This window comes from Prionailurus bengalensis, chromosome D4, assembly GCF_016509475.1.
Source record: "Prionailurus bengalensis isolate Pbe53 chromosome D4, Fcat_Pben_1.1_paternal_pri, whole genome shotgun sequence".
In the NCBI taxonomy this organism is placed as follows: domain Eukaryota; kingdom Metazoa; phylum Chordata; class Mammalia; order Carnivora; family Felidae; genus Prionailurus; species Prionailurus bengalensis.
The window spans coordinates 57,971,252-57,990,884 of NC_057359.1; the positions used below are offsets into that span (position 1 = coordinate 57,971,252).

Here is a 19,633-nt window from a genome sequence, read left to right on the forward strand (position 1 = left end):
CAGCACAGAGAGCCCGACACAGGGCTCAAACCCACGAACCGTGAGATCGTGACCTGAGCTGAAGTCGGACGTTTAACCAACTGAGCCACCCAAGCACCCCAGGTTGTAGTTTGTTTTATGACCCCAAATATGTCTGTCTTGGTGAATGTCCCATATGCACTTGGGAAAAAAACACATATTTAGCTATTACTGAATAGAGTGTCCTATAAATGTCAATTAAATCCAGTTGGCAGATGGTGTTGTTCAGTCCTTCTATATCCTTGATTTTCTTTCTATTACTTCTTTCTATTAGTATTGAAGTCCCCAACTATAATTGTGGATTTGTGTGTTTTTCTTTTTGGTTCTGTTCTTCATGTATTTTGAGGTAATTGTTGTTACTTACATACACATTTAGGATTTTAGTGTTTTCTTGGTGAACTGACCCTTTTATCATCGGATAATATATGCCTTTATCCCTGTTACTTTCCTTGTTTTGAGTCTCCTTTGTCTGATATTAGTGTTTGCATGGTAGATCTTTTTTCCATCCTTTTCCTTTTGACCTATCTATATCATTCATTATCTTGAAGGTTCTTATAGACAGACTATAATTGGTTCGTGTCTTGTTATTCTAACAAACTCTGATTTTTATATTGGTGTGTTTATTTTTAATATTTATTTATTTTTTGAGAGAAAGAGCACACTAGCAGGGAGGGGGAAGAGAGAGAGATGGAGAGAGAATCCCAAGCAGGGCCCCATGCAGGGCTTGAATCCATGAACCATGAGATCATGACCTGAGCTGAAATCCAGAGTGAGATGTTTAACTAACTGAGCCACCCAGGCGCCCCTGCATTGGTTTGTTGAAAACAGTTATATTTAGGGATGCCTGAGTGGCTCAGTTGGTTAAGCATCTGACTCTGGATTTCAGCTCAGGTCATGATCCCACGGTTCATGAGATTAAGTCCTGAGTCAGTCTCTGTGCTGACGGTACAGACTCTCTCCCCCAAACTCTCTCTAAAAATAAATAAATGAACATTAAAAAAAAAAAGTTTAATGACTTATTGATATGTTTGGATATAGGGCTCCCATTTTATTATTCATTTTCCATTTTGCCCCTCTTTTTCATTCCTCTCCTTTCTTTCCCACCTTCTTTGGGGTTATTTGAATATATTTTAGCATTCCATTTTAATCTATTGTGTTTTGATAATATCTCTTTGTATAAAGTTTTTAGTGGTTCTAGGGATTACAGTATCCATACTGAACTTCATAGTCTATTTAAAATTAATATTTAACTACTTCAAGTGAAATATCAAAAACTTTACTCCATATAGGTCCCTTTACCCTCCCCCTTTATATTATAGTTGTCTTATATGTTACATCTACACACATTGAAAACCCCATCAGACACTGTTCTATTTTTTTTTTTTTTTTGCTTCTAAATATCAAGCATATTTTAAAGAACTCAAAAGAAAAAGAATGGTCTATTATATTTACCCAGATGTTTATCATTTTTTCACTCTTCCTTCATTCTTGATGTTCTAGCTTTCATTTCCCTTTCCTCTGAAAAACTTCCTTTAGCCATTCTTTTAGAGCGTGTCAACTGGCCACGAATGCTCTCACTTTTCCTCCTTCTGAGAATGTCTTTATTTTGTCTGCATTACTGGAGGTTATTTTTACTGGATAGAAAATTCTGGCTTGATAGTTCCTTTTTTCAACACCTTAAAAATATTGTGTCACCCCCTTCTTGCCTTCATGGTTTCTGATGAGAATTCAGCATTCATTCAAATCATTGCTTCTCTGCCAGAATGTATTATTTTTGTCTGACCACATGGAAGATTTATTTTCTTTAGTTTTCAGCAGTTTTACTGTGATGTGTATGGGTATAAAATTCTTTGGCTTTATCTTGTTTGGAGTTCACAGAACCTTTTGAATATGTAGATTTATGTCTTTTGCCAAATTTGGGACGTTTTCAGCTGTTATTACTTCAAGCATTTTTCCAGCTCTGCACTCTTTCTCTATTTCTGGAAGTCTAATGGAACAAATGCTGGACTTTTTTTTTTTTATTGTTCCACAGGTTCCCTGGGATCTTTTCAGGTTTTTTTTCCCCCTCACTATTGTTTAGACTAATGTTTACTCATCTTTATGTTCACAGACTCTTCCCTTTGTCATCTCCATACTGCTTTGGGATACATCCAGTGAGTTTTTAACTTCTGGGCTTTCTTATTTTCCAGTTCTAGCATTTCCATTTTGTTATTCACTATATTTTCTATTTCCTTACTGAATCTTCCAAGTTTTCCATTTGTTCCAAGGATGTTTACAATTGTTAGGGCATTTTTATAATGGTTGCCTTAAAGTCTTTGTCACGTGAGTCCAACATCTAAGTCATCTTAATATTGACACATGTTGACTGTCTTTATTTGTGAGTTGAGATTTTCCTTAGTTACTCATATGCCAAGTAATTATTCATCTGCCAAGTTTAAGAATGTATCTTAAACATTTTGAGTGTTAAGCTAGGAGACTCTGGCTCTTGTTTAAATCATATGAAGAATGTTATTTTTTATTAGTATGCAATTGACCTAATTAGATTCAGGCTGTAAGTTCCAAACCAGTCTTGTGGACTGTGGTTAGAATTTCATTTTAATTTTCTCACTTTGCAATGGTGTTCAGATCTAGTCCACATGTGTGCTACCCAGTGGACAGTCTGGGACCTGGATGGTGGAAAGTGCAGTTCTCAAAGTCTTACATGCTGATTAAGACCAGACCTAAGTACAGGTCAGGGCTGAGCCCAGGAGTTTGTGAGCAATTTTATAGGGCCACTTCTCCAAGGTGCTCCTTCTCTACGATCTCCCTTGTACTATTCAGGTCTCTGGGGTTCTTCTTTTTGGTTCTCCACCAGGAAGCTAGAGCTTTGCTTAGCTTACTCTGCCTGCCATGCACTTTCATAACTGCACCCGTGTCTGAGACCAAGTGGCAGGAGAACCAGAGGATAAAAAATGGTGAATTCATTGCCAGTTCAGTGCTTCATATTTTGGTCTTCTTCCCCAACTTGTCTGCCACTATTTACTTTTCAGAGTCCTCAAATAGCTTCTGCTCCATGCATTCTGGCTAGGTTTTACAGCTGCATTCAGTGGGAGAGACAGGAGGAATGTGCTTACTCCATCTGACTCCCACTCATGGTTTTCTCAACTATACTCATGAATGACTTTGCCTGTAATTTTCCTTTCTCTACTGGCTTTTGTATCAAGATTATGCTTACCATAAAATGAGTTGCAGTATATCCTCCTTTTTAAAATTCTCTGGAAGAATCTATGAAGACAAGAAATTTCACTAATGAAGGCAAATGGAATTTGTGGGAAGCTTTCTGATTTATTGTTTTTACTAGTTATAGGAATATCCAATTCTATTTCTCCTTGTGTTATTTTTAAGTTATATTTTCTAGGAGTTTTTCATTTACTTTTTCAGTGTTATTAACATACAGTTGTTTGTATATCCTCTTTTGATGTTTATAATGTGTTTAAATTTTTAATGACTCCCTTTTTATTTCAGATTTTGAATTTTAAAAAAGTACCATTCTCACATAGGTGTCTTTACAACTTTGGATAGGTGATGGTTTCTTAGATATTACTCCAAAAACACAAATAACTATCATCAAATTTAAAACCTATTGTGCCTCAGGGTGTGTGGGTGGCTTGGTGGGTTGGGTGTCTAACTCTTGGTTTCGGCTTGAGTCATGGTCCTGGGTTTGAGCATGGGGCCTGCTTGGGATTCTCTCTCCCTCTCAGCTCCTCCCTTACTTGCTTGCACACATGCTCATGAGCCACATGTTGGGCTCCAAGCTGACAGCATGGAATTCTGCCTGCTTGGAATTCTCTCTCCACCCCTACTCCATTCACAATTCTCTCTCTCTCTAAAAATAAATAAATAGGGGCACCTGGGTGGCTCAGTTGGTTAAGCATCTGACTTTGGCTCAGGTCATGATCTCATGGTTCGTGGGTTTCAGCCCTGTGTCAGGCTCTGTGCTGACAGCTTGGAGCCTGGAGCCTGCTTCCGATTCTGTGTCTCCCTCTCTCTCTGCCCTTCCCCTGCTCATGATTTGTCTCTCAAAAATAAATAAACAGTAAAAAAAATTAAACATAAATAAACAAAAAAAACATGAGATGTTACTTCATATCCACTAGGATCACTGTAATAATAAAAAAAATAAGCACTGATGACTCTGTGAAGAAAATGGAACTCTCATACAATGTTACTGAGAATGTAAAATGGTGTAACCACTTTGAAAAACAGTATGGCAATTTTCAAATGATTAAACATGGAATTACCATATGACCAGTAATGTATGTACTGGGTATAAATACTCACTAATTTCTCTTTTAGGTATATATACTTAAGGAAAATGAAAACACGTATGCACACAAAAACTTGTACATGAATGTTCATACATAATAGTCAAAAAGTGGAAACAACCCAAATCAGCTGATAAATGGATAAATGAGATATAACCATACAGTGAAATATTATTCAACCATAAAAAGAAACAAAGTACAAACATACCATAGCATGATGACCATTGTAACTATTATGTGAAGTGAAAGAAGCTAGTCACAAAGAACCATACATTGCATAATTCCAGTTTCATGAAATGTCCATAACAGGCAAACCTATAGAGACAGAAAGTAGAAAACTGGTTGCCTAGAGCTAGGGAATTTGAGAGGATGGAGTGTAAAATTTCTTTGGGAGTAATGAAAATGTTTTAAAATTGACAGTGGTGATGGACGCACAACTCTGTGAATATGCTAAATGCCATTGAATTGTACACTTCACATGGGAGACTTGTACGGGATGTGAATTGTATCTCAGTAAAGTTGTAAAAAGAGACCATGCCTCTGTCTCGGTCATTCTTTCTCGGATTATTCACTCTGGAGAATGCCAGCTTCTGTGTCGTAACATTTTGAGGAGGCCCATATGGCGAGGAACTGAAGCCTCCTGCCAATAGCCTTGTAAGTGACTTTGGAAGTGGTTAACTTGTCCCCATCAAGATTTGAATGACCGTAGCCACTGCCGATAGATTGCTACCTCATGGGATCCGGAGTCAGGACCACCCAGTTAAGCCCTCAGATTTCTGACCCTCAGAAACTGTGAAATAATAAATGTTTGTTACCTAAAGGTGCTAAGTTTTAAGGTAATTTATTAATAAGCAATAAATATACAAGCCCATCTAGCTCTTTTAAGACAGGAATTTCTAATAAAATTTCACTTTTTATATTTAATAATTATGACATTTTCTGGTATATTTTGCTGCTTTGATTGAATGTATACTACTAATTATGTCAATCCAAAACAAAATTTTCACAGAGCCTTATGGTTATGGGATGTTTTTTAAAAGTCAGTTACAGGGGCGCCTGGGTGGCCCAGTCAGTTAAGCATCTGGCTCTTGATTTTGGCCCAGGTCATGATCTCATAGTTTGCCGGATGGAGTCCTGCATCACGCTCCATGCTAATAGCCCAGAGCCTGCTTGGGTTTCTCTCTCCCTCTCTCTCTGCCCCTCCCACACTTGCTCCCTCGTACGTGCCCTCTCTCTCAAAAATAAACATTAAAAATAGTCAATTATATTTGTATTACATATTTTTGTTACAAAGAAGTATGATAAATTGATCGATAAGTCTTTCAAGCACAAAAACACTCTAACGGGGTAGAATTTAGGGGCAAGTGTTAGAATGGTAGTATGTGTTCAGGGAGCAAAAGTAAGAATCTGAAATTTCTTAGTGTTAATGAAAAGTTTTGCTATGTATTTTTTTAATGCATGGTAGCATCAAATCATGATAGATACCACTGGATACACTTAAAAGAGCAATACAACAATTTCTTTGGAAAGGATCAATATTTGTATTAGAAATTACATCCTTGCCACTAATTAAGTTATGAAAAAATTTAGATGTCGATTTAAAAATGCACAAGAGGCCTGTAGATTTTTATTGTTTATTTTGAGAGAGAGAGAGAGAGAGAGAGAAAGAGAGAGAGCATGAGCAGGGAAGAGGCAGAGAGAGGGTGAGAGAATCCCAAGCATCCACACTCAGCATGGCACCTGACTCGGGACTCCATCTCACGAACCATGAGATCACAACCTGAGCAGAAGTCAAGTTGGTCACTTAACCAACTGAGCCATCTAGGCACCCCAAGGCCTGTAGATTTATTTTTTAATTGTTTAAGGGAGGTTTTGTTTTGTTTTGTTTGGACATGCTTGGAGTTCGTGGTGATTCTTGAAACTGTAGCTTGATTTGGGAAATTTGAATTTGGGAAATTCTCAGCCATTTTGTCTTTTAACACTGCTCCAATCTCTCTCCTCTCCTTCTAGCTACAATTATGTCTATAAAACCTATTCCTCATATCCCATATGTTTTTTATGTTCTTTTCTGTGTTCTTCATCCTTTTGACTCTATTTCAGCCTGGATACTTTTCTGCTCTATCTTCTGGCTCACTAATTCTCTTTTCAGTCATGTCTCATCCATTATTAAATTTATCCATTGACTTGTTAGTAACAGATACTATAAATTTTGGTTCTCAAATGTTTAAACTGCTGAAATTCTCTATTTTATTTTAATTCCCCTAAGTCCTTAATCATCGCTATTTTAAAACGTAGGTCTGATAACTCCATTATCTGAATCCTCTGGGATTTCTATTATAGGTCTGTCTCTGAAAATGTCTCTGAGCATGTTTTGTCTTTTCATGCTTAGCTATTTTTGGATGAATGTTTTTCTATTAGAATTTACTTTTGCTTTTGGCAGGCAGCTCTAGGCTAAAGGCACTAGAAAGCCCAGTCAAGGATTTGTAAGATTCAAAGCTGGGCTTTAGAAGAGCTTCACCTTGATTCCTACTGTACAGTCATAGCCCTCCTGGACCCCACATAAAAACCTGGTACAGTTTTCAGGGTTCTTCCTTTTACAAATTTTTTTTTTCAACGTTTATCTATTTTTGGGACAGAGAGAGACAGAGCATGAACGGGGGAGGGGCAGAGAGAGAGGGAGACACAGAATCGGAAACAGGCTCCAGGCTCTGAGCCATCAGCCCAGAGCCTGACGCGGGGCTCGAACTCACGGACCACCGCGAAATCGTGACCTGGCTGAAGTCAGACGCTTAACCGACTGCGCCACCCAGGTGCCCCAGGGTTCTTCCTTTTTGGTAAGCCCTCAACTATTTTCTCCTCCCAGCCTTGTTTACTGAGAGCTCTACTTGGCTTCTCAGCTTCTGCTTTTAGAACTAACAATCTCCTTGAGAGGAAAAGTGGCTCCAAATGTTAGACTCACTTTTCTTGGCTTACCACCTTCTCCTAGGACTTGGGTCCGCAACTCCTCACTGCTTTGGCAGTCAGTCCTCTGATGCCTTCAGAGAGATTTTGAAAAAACTGCTTCCCCAGATTTTTTGGTTATTCTCAGCAGAAGAGTTGGCCCTAAGCAACTCTACCCACCATTGCTAGAATTAAAGCCTCCTCTCCTAAATGTTAGACTGATTTCCAATATCCTGTTGAATGCCTCCTGAATACGTTACAGGTGCCCTGTGCTCAGTAAGAATCTACACTGAACTCTTCATTTGTCTCATCTCCTGCCTCATGGCACTCAACTGGCTTTTCCTGTCGTGGCTATTTCTGTTCATGGTTTTCTAAGCTATAAATATTGTCTGTGGACCTCCTCCCTGCCTCCTAAATGTGGTCAGTTACCAAGTTATGTGTACATTACCTCCATTATTTTTCTTCCATCAGAGCCCGCTGCTCAGTTCCCTGGAATATCATCCTCGGTCCCCCTCGTCTCCCTCCTGAACCACTGTAGGTTCAGTGCAGCACCTTTCCTAACTGTCGTCTCTGCTCTCAGAACCCTCTATGTTTACATTGCCTGAGATGGCAGATTTCAGAACAGGGTTCTAAGTTGTTGCCTGCTTAAAGTCCTTCAAAGTCTCCTCTCAGCCCCTGCAATTCAGGAATAATCCTCACCTGGGCACTCAAGCCCTCCCTGATTTGACTCTAATACGCTTGTCTTCAGCCGTATCCATCTACTTTCAAGAGTGAAGGCTGTCTCCCTCAGCTACTACTGTTGTGAGCATCCAACAGTTGTCTTCCTTGGCCCCCCTCATGGCTATCTTTTCCCATTATCTTCCACCCACGGGCAGGAGAGATGGTTTCAAGGAAAAGACGAATGTGAAACTCCTTATGTTGTTGATAGTTTATGCTAGGGATGAGCATTAAACAAAAAGAGGGAGGAGAAAACTGAATTGCAGGCCTAAGATTTTAAGTTTCTTAAATGCTTTTCTTCAAAACTTTCTTACATTTCCTACTAAAAATAACGTTAAAAATACATGCTTTAAGCAAATAATTACCTCCTTTTGTCATTAAAAAATTTTTTTTAATGTTTGTTTATTTTTGAGAGAAAGAATGACAGAGCACAAGTGGGGGGGGGGGGGTTGGCAGAGAGAGAGGGAGACACAGAATCCGAAGCAGCTCCAGGCTCTGAGCTGTCAGCACAGAGCCGGATGCGGGGCTTGAACTTAAGAACTGTGAGATCATGACCTGAACCAAAGTCGGACGCTCAACCAACTGAGCTACCGGGCACCCCATGTCATTAACGATACATATAGTTTTCAAGAAACCACTTTCCTGTCCTTTGCTGACCATCTCAGGAGACATTTTTGACCTCTGGTTGGTTGGGTTTTGCTTTTTTCTTTTTTTTTGGGGGGGGGGGATGGTGGGGGGTTAAATGTAATCACCCATTATCATTTTTATGGTGTAGACAAAATCCCCTGATGTTAAATACTAAAAGAATTTTTAAAAAAAATTTTTTTAACGTTTATTTATTATTTTGAGACAGAGCGTGAGCAGGGGAGGGACAGAGATCCCAGGCAGCCTCCAGGCTCCGAGCTGTCTGCACAGAGCCCGACGCGGGGCTCGAGCTCACAAACGGGGAGATCAAGACCAGGGCTGAGGTCGCAGGCTTAGCTGACTGAGCCACCCAGGCGCCCCTATATTGAAGGAATTTTAAAGAAAACTGCTGTCCTTCGCTGACAGAGGTATGTACATACAAGAGGTTGTACCAATTCTGAGGTGCCCAGAAGACCTGGGTTTCCTCTTGAGCACTCCTGGGTGATTAATCCCTTCCCACACAGGGGCCTGTTTCCCTATGAAATTCCTAGGTGATCCCTAAGGAGTTTTTCAGTTCTAGAAATGTATGTGTAGCCCTGGTAAGACATACTCGCTGCAAAAAGGCTTTATAAAAGGAGATATCTTCGCCTTTTTATAAAAATACTGTGGGGTAGAAAAATCGGAACGAATTAAGTTTATTTAAGTAATCTCTACACCCACGGTGGGGCTCGAACTCACCACCCTGAGACCAAAAGTCACATGCTCCACGGACCGAGCCAGCCAGGCGGCCCTGAATGAATTACGTTTCAGTCAGGCGTCTCCACAGGTGAAAATAATCCAGGCTGGGTGTATGAATGAACAAATACAAAATTTTTAATAAAGCCAGTAAACAGCTCTGAAAGGATTCAGCCTTCCCAAGGAGCCTGGGAGGGAGGCAGTGCAAGATTCTCGATCCCATTTTCCAAACGAGGAAACCTGGGTTCAGAAAGCGTAAGTAGCTTGCCTCTTCCGTAATCCACCGATCGTTGTCGCACTCACTTCACCTCACCTCCGCCTTCAGCACTAGAGTCCCTCCGAGACGGTAGTCCAGGGTCAGAGCAGCCCCAAAGGCCAGGTGGGTAAGGCTGCTTCAAGTCAAGCCACTTCCGCCTTCCTCAGGCCTGACTGGGCTCACTACCCTCACAGCCCGCGCTGCCCGAGTCACGAGTTTTCCTCGGAGGCCCTCCCCTCCTCCTGCTGATTGGGTGGTTCTTGAACTATTTCTGTCCTCTGATTGGTTGTTAGCCCCTCGGCTCCCACCCCAACACCGCCTAGACCAACCGGATATAGGGGCAGGGTTTCCGCTTCCGCCTTCTCCCTCCCGCTTGTCGTCGGATCGCGGTCGCCGCCACAGCTGCCGCTGCGGGGCGCGGTGTCGGTGGGGCGGTTGGCTTGTCTTTCAACGTTGGTGTCCGTGCCGTTGAACTGCCCGCCATGGCTGAACTAGATCCGTTCGGCGCCCCCGCCGGCGCCCCGGGCGGCCCCGCGCTGGGGAACGGGGTGGCCGGTGCCGGCGAAGAAGACCCGGCCGCGGCCTTCTTGGCGCAGCAGGAGAGCGAGATTGCGGGCATCGAGAACGACGAGGCCTTCGCCATCCTGGACGGCGGTGCCCCCGGGCCCCAGCCGCACGGCGAGCCGCCGGGGGGTCCGGGTGAGAGTGCGGGCGCGTTTGGGGCGGGAGGACTTGTGTAGAAACTTGGCCCAGGGTGGGTCTGAGGGCTCTGTGTAACTTGTTTTTTGCTGAACGGGGAGGAGGGTAAGGAAGAGTGCAAGGAGGAAACGAGACCCTGGCCCAGTCATTGCAGAAACCTAGGTTCGGTGAGCCTACTCTGTCGTATGAGCGTGTTTAAGTGCTCCTGGACGGGATAGAGCGAGAAAGCAAAGAAAATAGAGTACTTGTCAGGCTGACGAGCCTGAAGAAGCCGGTTCAGCTCAGGAACTTTTCATTGAGCACTTGCTGTGCTTTGAGCCTGGCCTCTGAAACATAGCCGCATTGGCGCAGTTTGGCTAGACTTAAAGGCAAGTCTGAACCCAGCACAGAACCAGTTACTGGGAAAGGAAGGCAGAAAAAATGAGCATAGTGCTGTCGTTTTGGGGATATACACCAACAGAGGTGGCAATACCGTTCAGCATTTAAGGACTTCAGAGGTGTAGAGTTGGATTATGGGGACGAAAGGAGGCGTGAGTAGGGAACTCGAGGAAGGTGGCCTAGCCCTGGAGGAAGAAACTCCAGCCAAAGAAGGATAAGAGTTTTACCATTTATCGGACGGATTACAGCCAGGATTTCTGGAGCTCTACTTCCTCTAGGAACAGCTTTGGTAAGCAGTGTTGCCTAAGCAGAATTTAAGATTAGCCTGGACTAGCCTTCCAAAAGGTGAAGAGAGAATATTGTGTGGCCTTTTCCCAGCCAGAGGTCTGGCAAAAACAAAACCAAAAAACGAGCCTTAGGATGCCAGCCCGACCTTTGAATGCCTTAGCTGTGGGTGATGTTTGGAATTATGGTGGAAGCAAGAGATGAGTGGAAGAGACCTTTCTAGTCATATGGGGAAGTAGGAAATTAGCTGGAAGAAGTAAGACCTGGGTTTTCATTTACTTAAAAAAAAAAAAAAAAAAGAATTAAAGGAGAATAGGGCACAGTAGGGCAGATAGGAGTGCTTGTACTACAGCCTTAAAGGGCCATGCAGATAACATAAATGAGAGAAACCTGCTGGGAATGAGACGCTAAGGGGTATTGGAGACCGAGATTTTGTTGCACTGTAGTTGTGCTCTTCATGGAAGGATTCGGACTCAGAACTCTCAAATCACTGTGCCAGCCAAGCGGAACCATCTTTGTGAGTAGGAGTGGGGAGACTGCTTGTTTACAGACTCTTGAGTTTTTATGCTGCACCATGGTACCTCCTAAGCAAATCAGTCCCCCAATAAAAACTTACACGAGAACATATGATACACTTGAAAATGCAAATTACAGCCTGCAGGTGGGACTGAACTGTGAACTGGGCTGTGGCAGGAGATGAAGTTGGCCTTAAGTGAATAGGTTTTTGTGGTTGGGTGGTGTTAACATTTGCCGGAGAATCATAAATTTACTTTTTAGATCCTTAGTTTACTTCCCTCATTTAATAAAAGAAAACTTGGGTCCTACAGAGCAATGACTTGCTTAGGAAAAAAGGGCAAGTTTATTTCTGTGCCCCAAGTCCCCCTGCCCTTTGGTTGTACCATGTTCTGTTGCAGTTGTGTCAGCAGGGGTTTCGTGGGATAAGAGGTGGTCATTTCTGAAAGGTACAGAAGTAGGCAGTTGTGGCTGCCTTGGGTAGGACAGAGTTCAGAGAATCAGGACCCATAGTTAGAAAACTGTCCTGATCCAAGGACAGTGTTACTCTTGCTCACGGTTGTGTCCCCAGTGCCTAGCAGGGTGTCTAGCACGTAATAGATACTCAAAGGAATGAACAAAAATATTAGGTCTGAGAGTCCTGCATAGAAAGACAAATGTTGGTGATGGGCAGTTTGGAGAGGTAAAAGGGGAGGGGATAGGTCCCCTGTGCATTAAGCTTTCAGCAAAGGGAAGGAAGGGATGGTTGCTGACTTAGTTTCTAGGAAGGACTTTGTTAGTGACCTAAGCGTTCATGGACTTGAAGCCAGTCCCCTGACAGTGCAGTTGAGATCAGTAATAGTGTAGTGGTCAGCACTTCCTTTGGGGATTAGAGAACTAGTTGGGCTCTGCTTTCTTTCCTTTCAAAGAGGCACTCTAGTGGTTAAGATTCTGTGCTGTCCTAGACTGCTTGAGCCCGAGTTTAACTTTGTGGTTTCAGGCAGCTTCCGTAACCACCGCTGCCTTGTACAGATCTACAGAGTTGATAGGATTACATTAGTACCTGTAAAGCGTTAACACACTGTACTTGGTATTACTTGGTAGTAATACCACAGTTACCTGGCTGTACTCTTATTCCTTGGGAGTAGCAGGGAGAGAGAGGCATTACGAGGCTTATGGGCCTCGGGGTGTGCTGAGGAAACAGATTTTAGGAGGAAGCCCTGTATCGGATGTGTTACCGTACAGAAATATATGGGCAGGATGCTCTAACAGATTCAGGAAAGAGGAACATACTTAAACTTTCTCCAGCCTTGGGGGAAACTCCCATGAAGGATGGGAACAGACATAAACCGGAGGTCCTGAGCCTTGGATGACTCCCTCGGTTGTTAGGAGGTCTGGAGAAGAGAGGTTAGTTTCGAGGGGGGGAGGGTGACCAGCTGAGTGAAGTGGCTCGCATACTGAAGAGCAAGTAGTCAGGAAAGTGGCAGCATAAGTCTAGACCTGTGGAAAAGCCCCGATCGTGACGGCTAAGGAGGGAGGGGAGACCGCGGGTAAGGAGCTACTGAGAGATTATGGCAGTGAGGCAATATTTGTTGTTTCTGACAAGTCTGTCCTTGGAGAAGGAGGGAGGGAGGCACATGAATTAAAGTTTTCTGGAGGAGGAGAGTTATTTTCTTGGTAGCAGTGGAGGAGAGAATTCAGGGAAGTCTCATGCATGATAATTAGTAGTACTGCCTACTTAATGTATGCCAGCTTCTTTGTGGTTTCACATCCATGCAGTAAGCGCAGGCTAAGTAGTGGCGTCCTATTACAGGTAAGAGCTGATCATGGGGGAAGTTGAGCAGTTTTCCTAAGGTAGCAAGCTAATACATGTCTCCCCTGGAATTCAAACCGATGTGTGCCTGACCCCCAGTGGATGGGGAATGTGGGAGTCGAAGTGGGTTTGGGACAAAGTATCTTCCTTCTCTGGAAACGAATTCTGGCCTTTGTTTCTCTCTGGAGTTCCTGAGATGCCCTAGGAAGTTTCCTTCTGGAGCATCAGGTTACTTAGCTTAGTTACCCTAATAAATCAAGGCCCTAAATATCGTCTATGCATGTTTTTGTAGCAATAGGAAATTCTTGGACTTGGGCCAGCTGAATGTCTGTACAGTAACTAACGAGCTCAGATCACTTGCCAGTGGGTTTTGAATGAGACTTCAGACCTAAAGGACAGGCAGCATGTGACTTAGGAGGAGGTATGGGATGACAGTTGCTTCTAGTTTTGTATATGGAGTAGCGATCAAAGTCTCTTCCTGTTGGGAATGGCCCTGGGTTGGAATATATTAAGGACAGTTGGTGTGTTAAATGTAATAAATTAACCAGAATTTAGGCTTAGGCCTGACCATACTAGCTATTATAAGCTCTAGGAGTCAAGATCATCTCACTCTTTCTGTCTTACAAAAACTAAATTCCAGGTGGATTAAAGAGAGGCATTTTTGTTATTTTAGTATCAGAAGAAAAGTGACTATCTCAGAGTATAAAAGTCCTTCAGCATAAAAGCAGATACAGAAATCCTAAAGGAAAAATTGATAGTGTCCGCATACAAGTTAAGTAGCTCTAGTTGTTAAATATTGTAAATCATACAAAATGACAATGGGAAAAATATTTGTAATAAGAGGACAAATAATACAAAGCGAATATTTAGAGATCAGAAGATACAAAAATGGGCAAAATTCTCACAATTCAGTAAGGAAGAAAATCAAACGTCAGCTACATGACTACCTCACAAGAAATAAGATTGACACAACAAAGCCACCTTAAGTTTTTTCCCTGCTATCAAATTAGCCAAAATTTAAAAACCCAAAACTCAGTCTTTAGTGTCATTAAGAGTCTGAGAAATGGGGGCACCTGGTTGCTCAGTAGGTTAAGCATCTGACTCTTGATTTTGGCTCAGGTCATGATCTCAATCATGTGAGATGAAGGGCTCTGCACTTAGCACAGAGTCTGCTTGGGATATTTTCTCTCTCTCTCTCTCTCTCTCTCTCTCTCTCTCTCTCTCCCTCTCTCCCTCTCCCCCTCTCTCCCTCCCTCCCTCCCTCCCTTCCTCCCCCTCCCTCCCCCTGTCTCTCCCCCTCTCTCTCCCTTTCCCCCTCTCCCTCCCTCTCTCCCTCCCTTTCCCCCTCTCCCTCTCCCCCCTCCCCTTCCCCCCTCTCCTTCCCCCCTCTCCTTCCCCACCCTCCCCCTCTCTCTCCTTCCCCACCCTCCCCCTCTCTCTCCTTCCCCACCCTCCCCCTCTCTCTCCTTCCCCACCCTCCCCCTCTCTCTCCTTCCCCATCCTCCCCCTCTCTCTCCCCCCTCCCTCTCCCCCCTCCCCCCCTCTCTCCCCTCTCCCCCCCCCACCTCCCCCACTTGTGCTTACTTGCCCACCAGCCTGCTTGTGCTAGTGCTCTCTCAAACATTAAAAGAAAAAAAAAAGTCTGAGAAATGGGGCAATCATGTGCTGATGGTAGTAATAGAAATAGACTAAAAGGGGTCAGTTGGTCAATGTTTAGTTAAAATGTATATCCTGAGGAGCGCCTGGGTGGCGCAGTCGGTTAGGCGTCCGACTTCAGCCAGGTCACAATCTCGCGGTCCATGAGTTCGAGCCCCGCGTCGGGCTCTGGGCTGATGGCTCAGAGACTGGAGCCTGTTTCCCATTCTGTGTCTCCCTCTCTCTCTGCCCCTCCCCCGTTCATGCTCTGTCTCTCTCTGTCCCAAAAATAAATAAAACGTTGATTTAAAAAAAAAAAATGTATATCCTGGGGCACCTGGGTGGCTTAATCCATTGAATATCTGACTCTATCTTTGCTCAGGTCATGATCTCACGGTTTTGGGAGTTCAAGCCCCACATCAGGCTCTGCACTGACAGTGTGGAGCCTGCTTGGGATTCTCTCTCTGCCCCTCCCCCACTCTGCACCTCCCCCACTCATGTTGTCTCTTTCATTCTCAAACATTAAAAAAATAAAATGTACATCCTGTGACCAGCAATTCTATATATATATATATGTATGTGTGTGTGTGTGTATATATATATATATATATATATATTTAAGTTTGTTTATTTATTTATTTATTTAGAGAGAGAATCTTAAGCAGGCTTGAGCTTCTGACTCTTGATTTGGGCTCAGGTCATGATCTCAAAGAGTCATGGGATCAAGCCCTGTGTCAGTCTCTATGCTGAGTGTGAAGCCTACTTAAGATATTCTCAGGGTGCCTGGGTGGCTCACTGGGTTGAGTGTCTGACTTTGGCTCAGGTCATGATCTCACAGTCTGTGAGTTTGAGCCCCGCGTCAGGCTCTGTGTGCTGATAGCTTGGAGCCTGGAGCCTGCTTTGGATTCTGTGTCTCCCTCTCTCTGCCCCTTCCCTGCTCATGCTCGCTCTCTGTCTCTCAAAAATGAATAAATGTTAAGAAAAAAAAATATTCTCTCTCTCTCTTTCTCTTTCTCTCCTCCCCTTCCCCTCTCCCCCACTTGCACACTCCCTCTAAAAGAAAACGGGGAAAAAAAATCAAGCTTTATTAAAAAATATGAGAACTATGTTGAAATAAGCAAGAACCATAACCAGCCGTTGAAACATAGATCAAAATCCATGAAGGTAGGTAAATGCTTAGATCCTGGCTGTTTGTATTCATGTATCAGATGATCTTTCCTCTGACTTCCTGGCCTGCTGAGGTATTGCACCACTTTTGAAAAGCTGATTATCTCATAAAACATGCATTTATTATTTTTTCTTACATATCTTAAAAAATCAAGAGAGAAAATACTGTCATTAATTATTTGCCCCTTCAAGAACACCTTATCTTTCAGGGGACTCTACACCTATTTTCAGGTCATTTGTGAAGGGCTGATACATCTAGGTTTATTGTAAGGATTAAAACTTAACGTGTGTAAAATGTTGGACATGGTGCCTGGCACCTTGGAAACAATAGTAGGTTCTTTCATACTAAAAAAAATGAGAATTTAAGGACATAGATGAATGAATTCCAAGAAAGCATATGTTGTAGGAGTCTGGTTTCACTGAAAGCAGTTGCCATGTGTGTGCTAAAGGGTAGAAGCCGATGGGCTGAGCGTTGAAATTATATATTTCTTTCTTCTTTCTCTCTTTTCCTTTTTTTTTTTTAAAGTGTCTTAGGGAGATGTGCTGGGGAAGTAATCTATAAAAGTTTTCAATACTCAAAGCCAAGAGGAGAGTAATTGGGAGAAGCAAGAGAACCAAAAGAATGGATAAAATGTTAGGGTTGGTTTGGAAAACAGGCAGTTCGAGTTGGGTTTAATTAGTTAGGAATCAAGAGCAGAGGAGTGGTTTAATGAAATCTTTGCCTGTTCTTGAGGGAAGGATGAGAGCATCCTGCCCCAGGCCTTGAGGAAAGCCCTGATGTTTCCATAGAGTGCCTTCTGAGGGCCTTGTTGATGGTGGCCCACACTAACTGCTTGCTTGGCGTTCTTTCACTGTGTGCGTTCTTGTGTCTTTTAGGTTCATCTCTTCCGTCTCTCTCCCCAGGCGACAAGATGGTCGTTGTAGTTTGAAAAAATTGGATACATGATAGAAGTCCTTCATAGTAGGTAGTAGATGTAGGTCGGTCAGCAGAATGTGTAGGTGGAAGCTACATTTTTATGTTGCCTGGATCAGGGCTTTTGAAGGAAGGCAGAGCAGCCACTCCACGGGAATGGCATTCAGTCTGTAGATTGCCTCTTAGTGACTGCTTTTGGGTCAGGGCAGGGGTTAGGATGCAGGCTGATCAGGTAACTGAATTAGTGAGATACAGAATGGAGTTTAAAAAAAAAGTGGGACGGGGATCCCGGCAGATAGACCAGAGCACACTGTATGTAAAGGCCATCCTTTCATAGAGGCCCAGTATTGCCAGGTCGTCCGTCTGTCTGCCTTCATCCCCAAACCTGGACATCCTGGTTTGGGGAAATTTTCTTACTTAGTACTTACTTGTGTTTTAAATATGTTTAGCTTGTGGACCACTGTTTTGTTTTTAATTTTTTTAATGTTTCCTTGCTTGCTTGCTTATTTATTTATAGAGAGCAGTCAGCGCAGACTCCTACACGGGGCTCCACCTCACGAACCGTGAGGTCATGACCTGAGCTGAGGTCACAAGAGTCTGATGCTTAACCGACTGAGACACTAGGCACCCTTGGACCACCATTGTGTACCATATGGATTGATAGTCTCTAGGTCTTACTTGAAAAGGCATTTTTTACATTTCTCAGATGGACTTTCTCATTTAGCTCATGAGTAATTAATTGTGCAAGACTGGATGGTACACCATACTTTGAGTTTTTTGTAACTTGTGTCTTTGAAAACACTGATTTCATTTGGTATGCCCGAATCTTACTAGCCCAGGCTAATTCCAGGTAGTCTGGAGGAATTAGCAAGAAGTCAGGTGTAGACCCTTGGGTCTCTATAGGCACAGGATGGAGAGTTCTTACCTCCAAGAAAGCACCTTGGTTTGAATATGAAGCTGCATGTCACTGCTGACTGGATGATTCTAGGGCCCACTTTTGCTTTGCCTTCTCCAGAACTTTCATAGACACTGTTGCTCTCTGAGATTCTTCTGCCAGGCGTCCATGTGTTCTCTTTCTAGGCCAGAAGATCAAAAGGTTTTGAACTAGGGGCTTGGTGCAGATTTTACCCACATTTTGGTGAAGTAATTTGTGTATAAGTACATCTTGATTTCATTAAACAGGAAGTCATTTGTTCTGTCTAGTGCCTAACAAGGGATAGTATTAGTATAACTTACAGTACCTGCAGCATATAGTATGGTATTATATGCCAGAGTGCTTTGGCCTAGCGTTTGACCAGCCCTGATTGATAGACTGAATTTTATGTCTTGCAGATGCTGTTGATGGAGTGATGAATGGCGAATACTACCAGGTACAGAGTACTGTGATTATGTTGAATGATAGTGGTCAAGGCTTCCTTTCCTGTGATTTGAATTCACTGATCTAGAAAGGACTCCACTCTTTTGACTTTCCTAGATGTATTAGTATTGGGTATGTTACCTGCTAGAATGGAAGGATTTGAAGAGAAGTGACATTGATAGAGCCTTCTTCTAAAATGTTACTGACCTGGCCCTAGTGTTACCGGTTTTATTCTCCAGAAATGAACCTTCGTGATGGTGATGGTAGCAGTGACTAAACACTATGTGCCATGTACTGTGTCAAGTGCTTCTATTTAATCTCTAATTTTCTCAACAACCTGGGGAACCTGTACTATTGTCCTTCCCATTTTACAGATGAATAGCCTGAGGCACAGAGAGAGAGTAGTCTAAAAGTAACAAAGCTGGTATGTGGTGGGGCCAGCATTTGAACTTTTGAGATGATATTGGGGGTGGGGGTGGCTGGAATTTTTGGTTACTACCATTATTTTACCTCTTCCTCACTAAGCTTTCAGTTGCTAGCCCAACTTGGATTACCTTAAACACAGCGAAGTTTTAGTAGTTTATGTAATTGAAGTGTTCTCGGACTCTGGCCGCCAAGCATGCATTTTTGTGCTCTAGCTTTTTCATGGTGGTCGAATGGTGGTCACAGGGCACATTGGGCTTCACGTGTGCATGTCCTTTTATCTAGAACAAGTGGAGGTTTCTCCTCTTCTCCCAAGCACCCAACAAGAGTTGTGTGTTTCCTTCTGGACCAAGTGGAAGTAGTCACTATAGCCTTGGGGGAATAGCATGATGCTTTGCTTATGCCTGGGTTTCTTCTGCCCATCCCTCAACCAATTAAAGAAGGATGTTAGTCTAATTGGTTTAAACCAAGGATGGACTAATTTTTTCGTTAAGTACCAGGTCGTAAACATTTTAAGCTTTGTCACGAAGGTCTCTGTCAGACTACTCTTGCTGTGCTGTGAAAGCGTCCATAGACAGAACATAAGTGAATGGGCACGGCTGTGTTCCAGTAAAATGTAATTACAAAAACAGGCAGGTGGCACGGACTCTAGTTTCCAATCCCTGGTTTAGAGCTTAATCCTTAGAGCGAGACACAACAGCGTTCAGATTCTGGCTCTGTCCCTAACTAGCTGTGAAGTGGACATGTCAGTTCTGTGTCTCAGTTCTCCAGCTGTGAAATGGGAAGAAAAACTTTGCTTGGGGGATAAAGCTTTTATGTGCCTGACACATGGAAAGTGTTGCTAAGTTTTGTTTGTTTGTTTTTTAGTTACTAATAT

The 19,633-nt window shown here is 43.0% G+C and overlaps 1 protein-coding gene and 1 long non-coding RNA gene across 9 annotated transcripts in view; one reads left to right on the forward strand and one right to left on the reverse strand.

The window, feature by feature from the left end:
• Positions 1-893: 893 nt before the first annotated feature.
• On the reverse strand, positions 894-18,944 carry LOC122474873. The gene is made up of 3 exons (XR_006295032.1): positions 18,844-18,944; positions 2,655-2,661; positions 894-904 (listed from the first exon to the last, which is right to left on the reverse strand). It is a non-coding gene; the product is annotated as an uncharacterized LOC122474873 (long non-coding RNA).
• The window catches only part of CLTA (clathrin light chain A), a 30,372-nt gene continuing 20,664 nt past the window's right edge, over positions 9,926-19,633 (forward strand). For 4 of the 8 annotated variants that reach the window (XM_043566200.1, XM_043566193.1, XM_043566195.1 and 1 more), the window contains exons 1-2: positions 9,940-10,293; positions 18,309-18,346. In XM_043566200.1, the coding sequence (XP_043422135.1) occupies positions 10,077-10,293; positions 18,309-18,346 (255 nt within the window). In that variant the 5' untranslated portion in view covers positions 9,940-10,076. Of the gene's footprint in view, positions 10,294-18,308; positions 18,347-19,633 lie in introns of all 8 variants that reach the window. The other 4 variants (XM_043566197.1, XM_043566201.1, XM_043566198.1 and 1 more) reach the window with 4 other exon arrangements.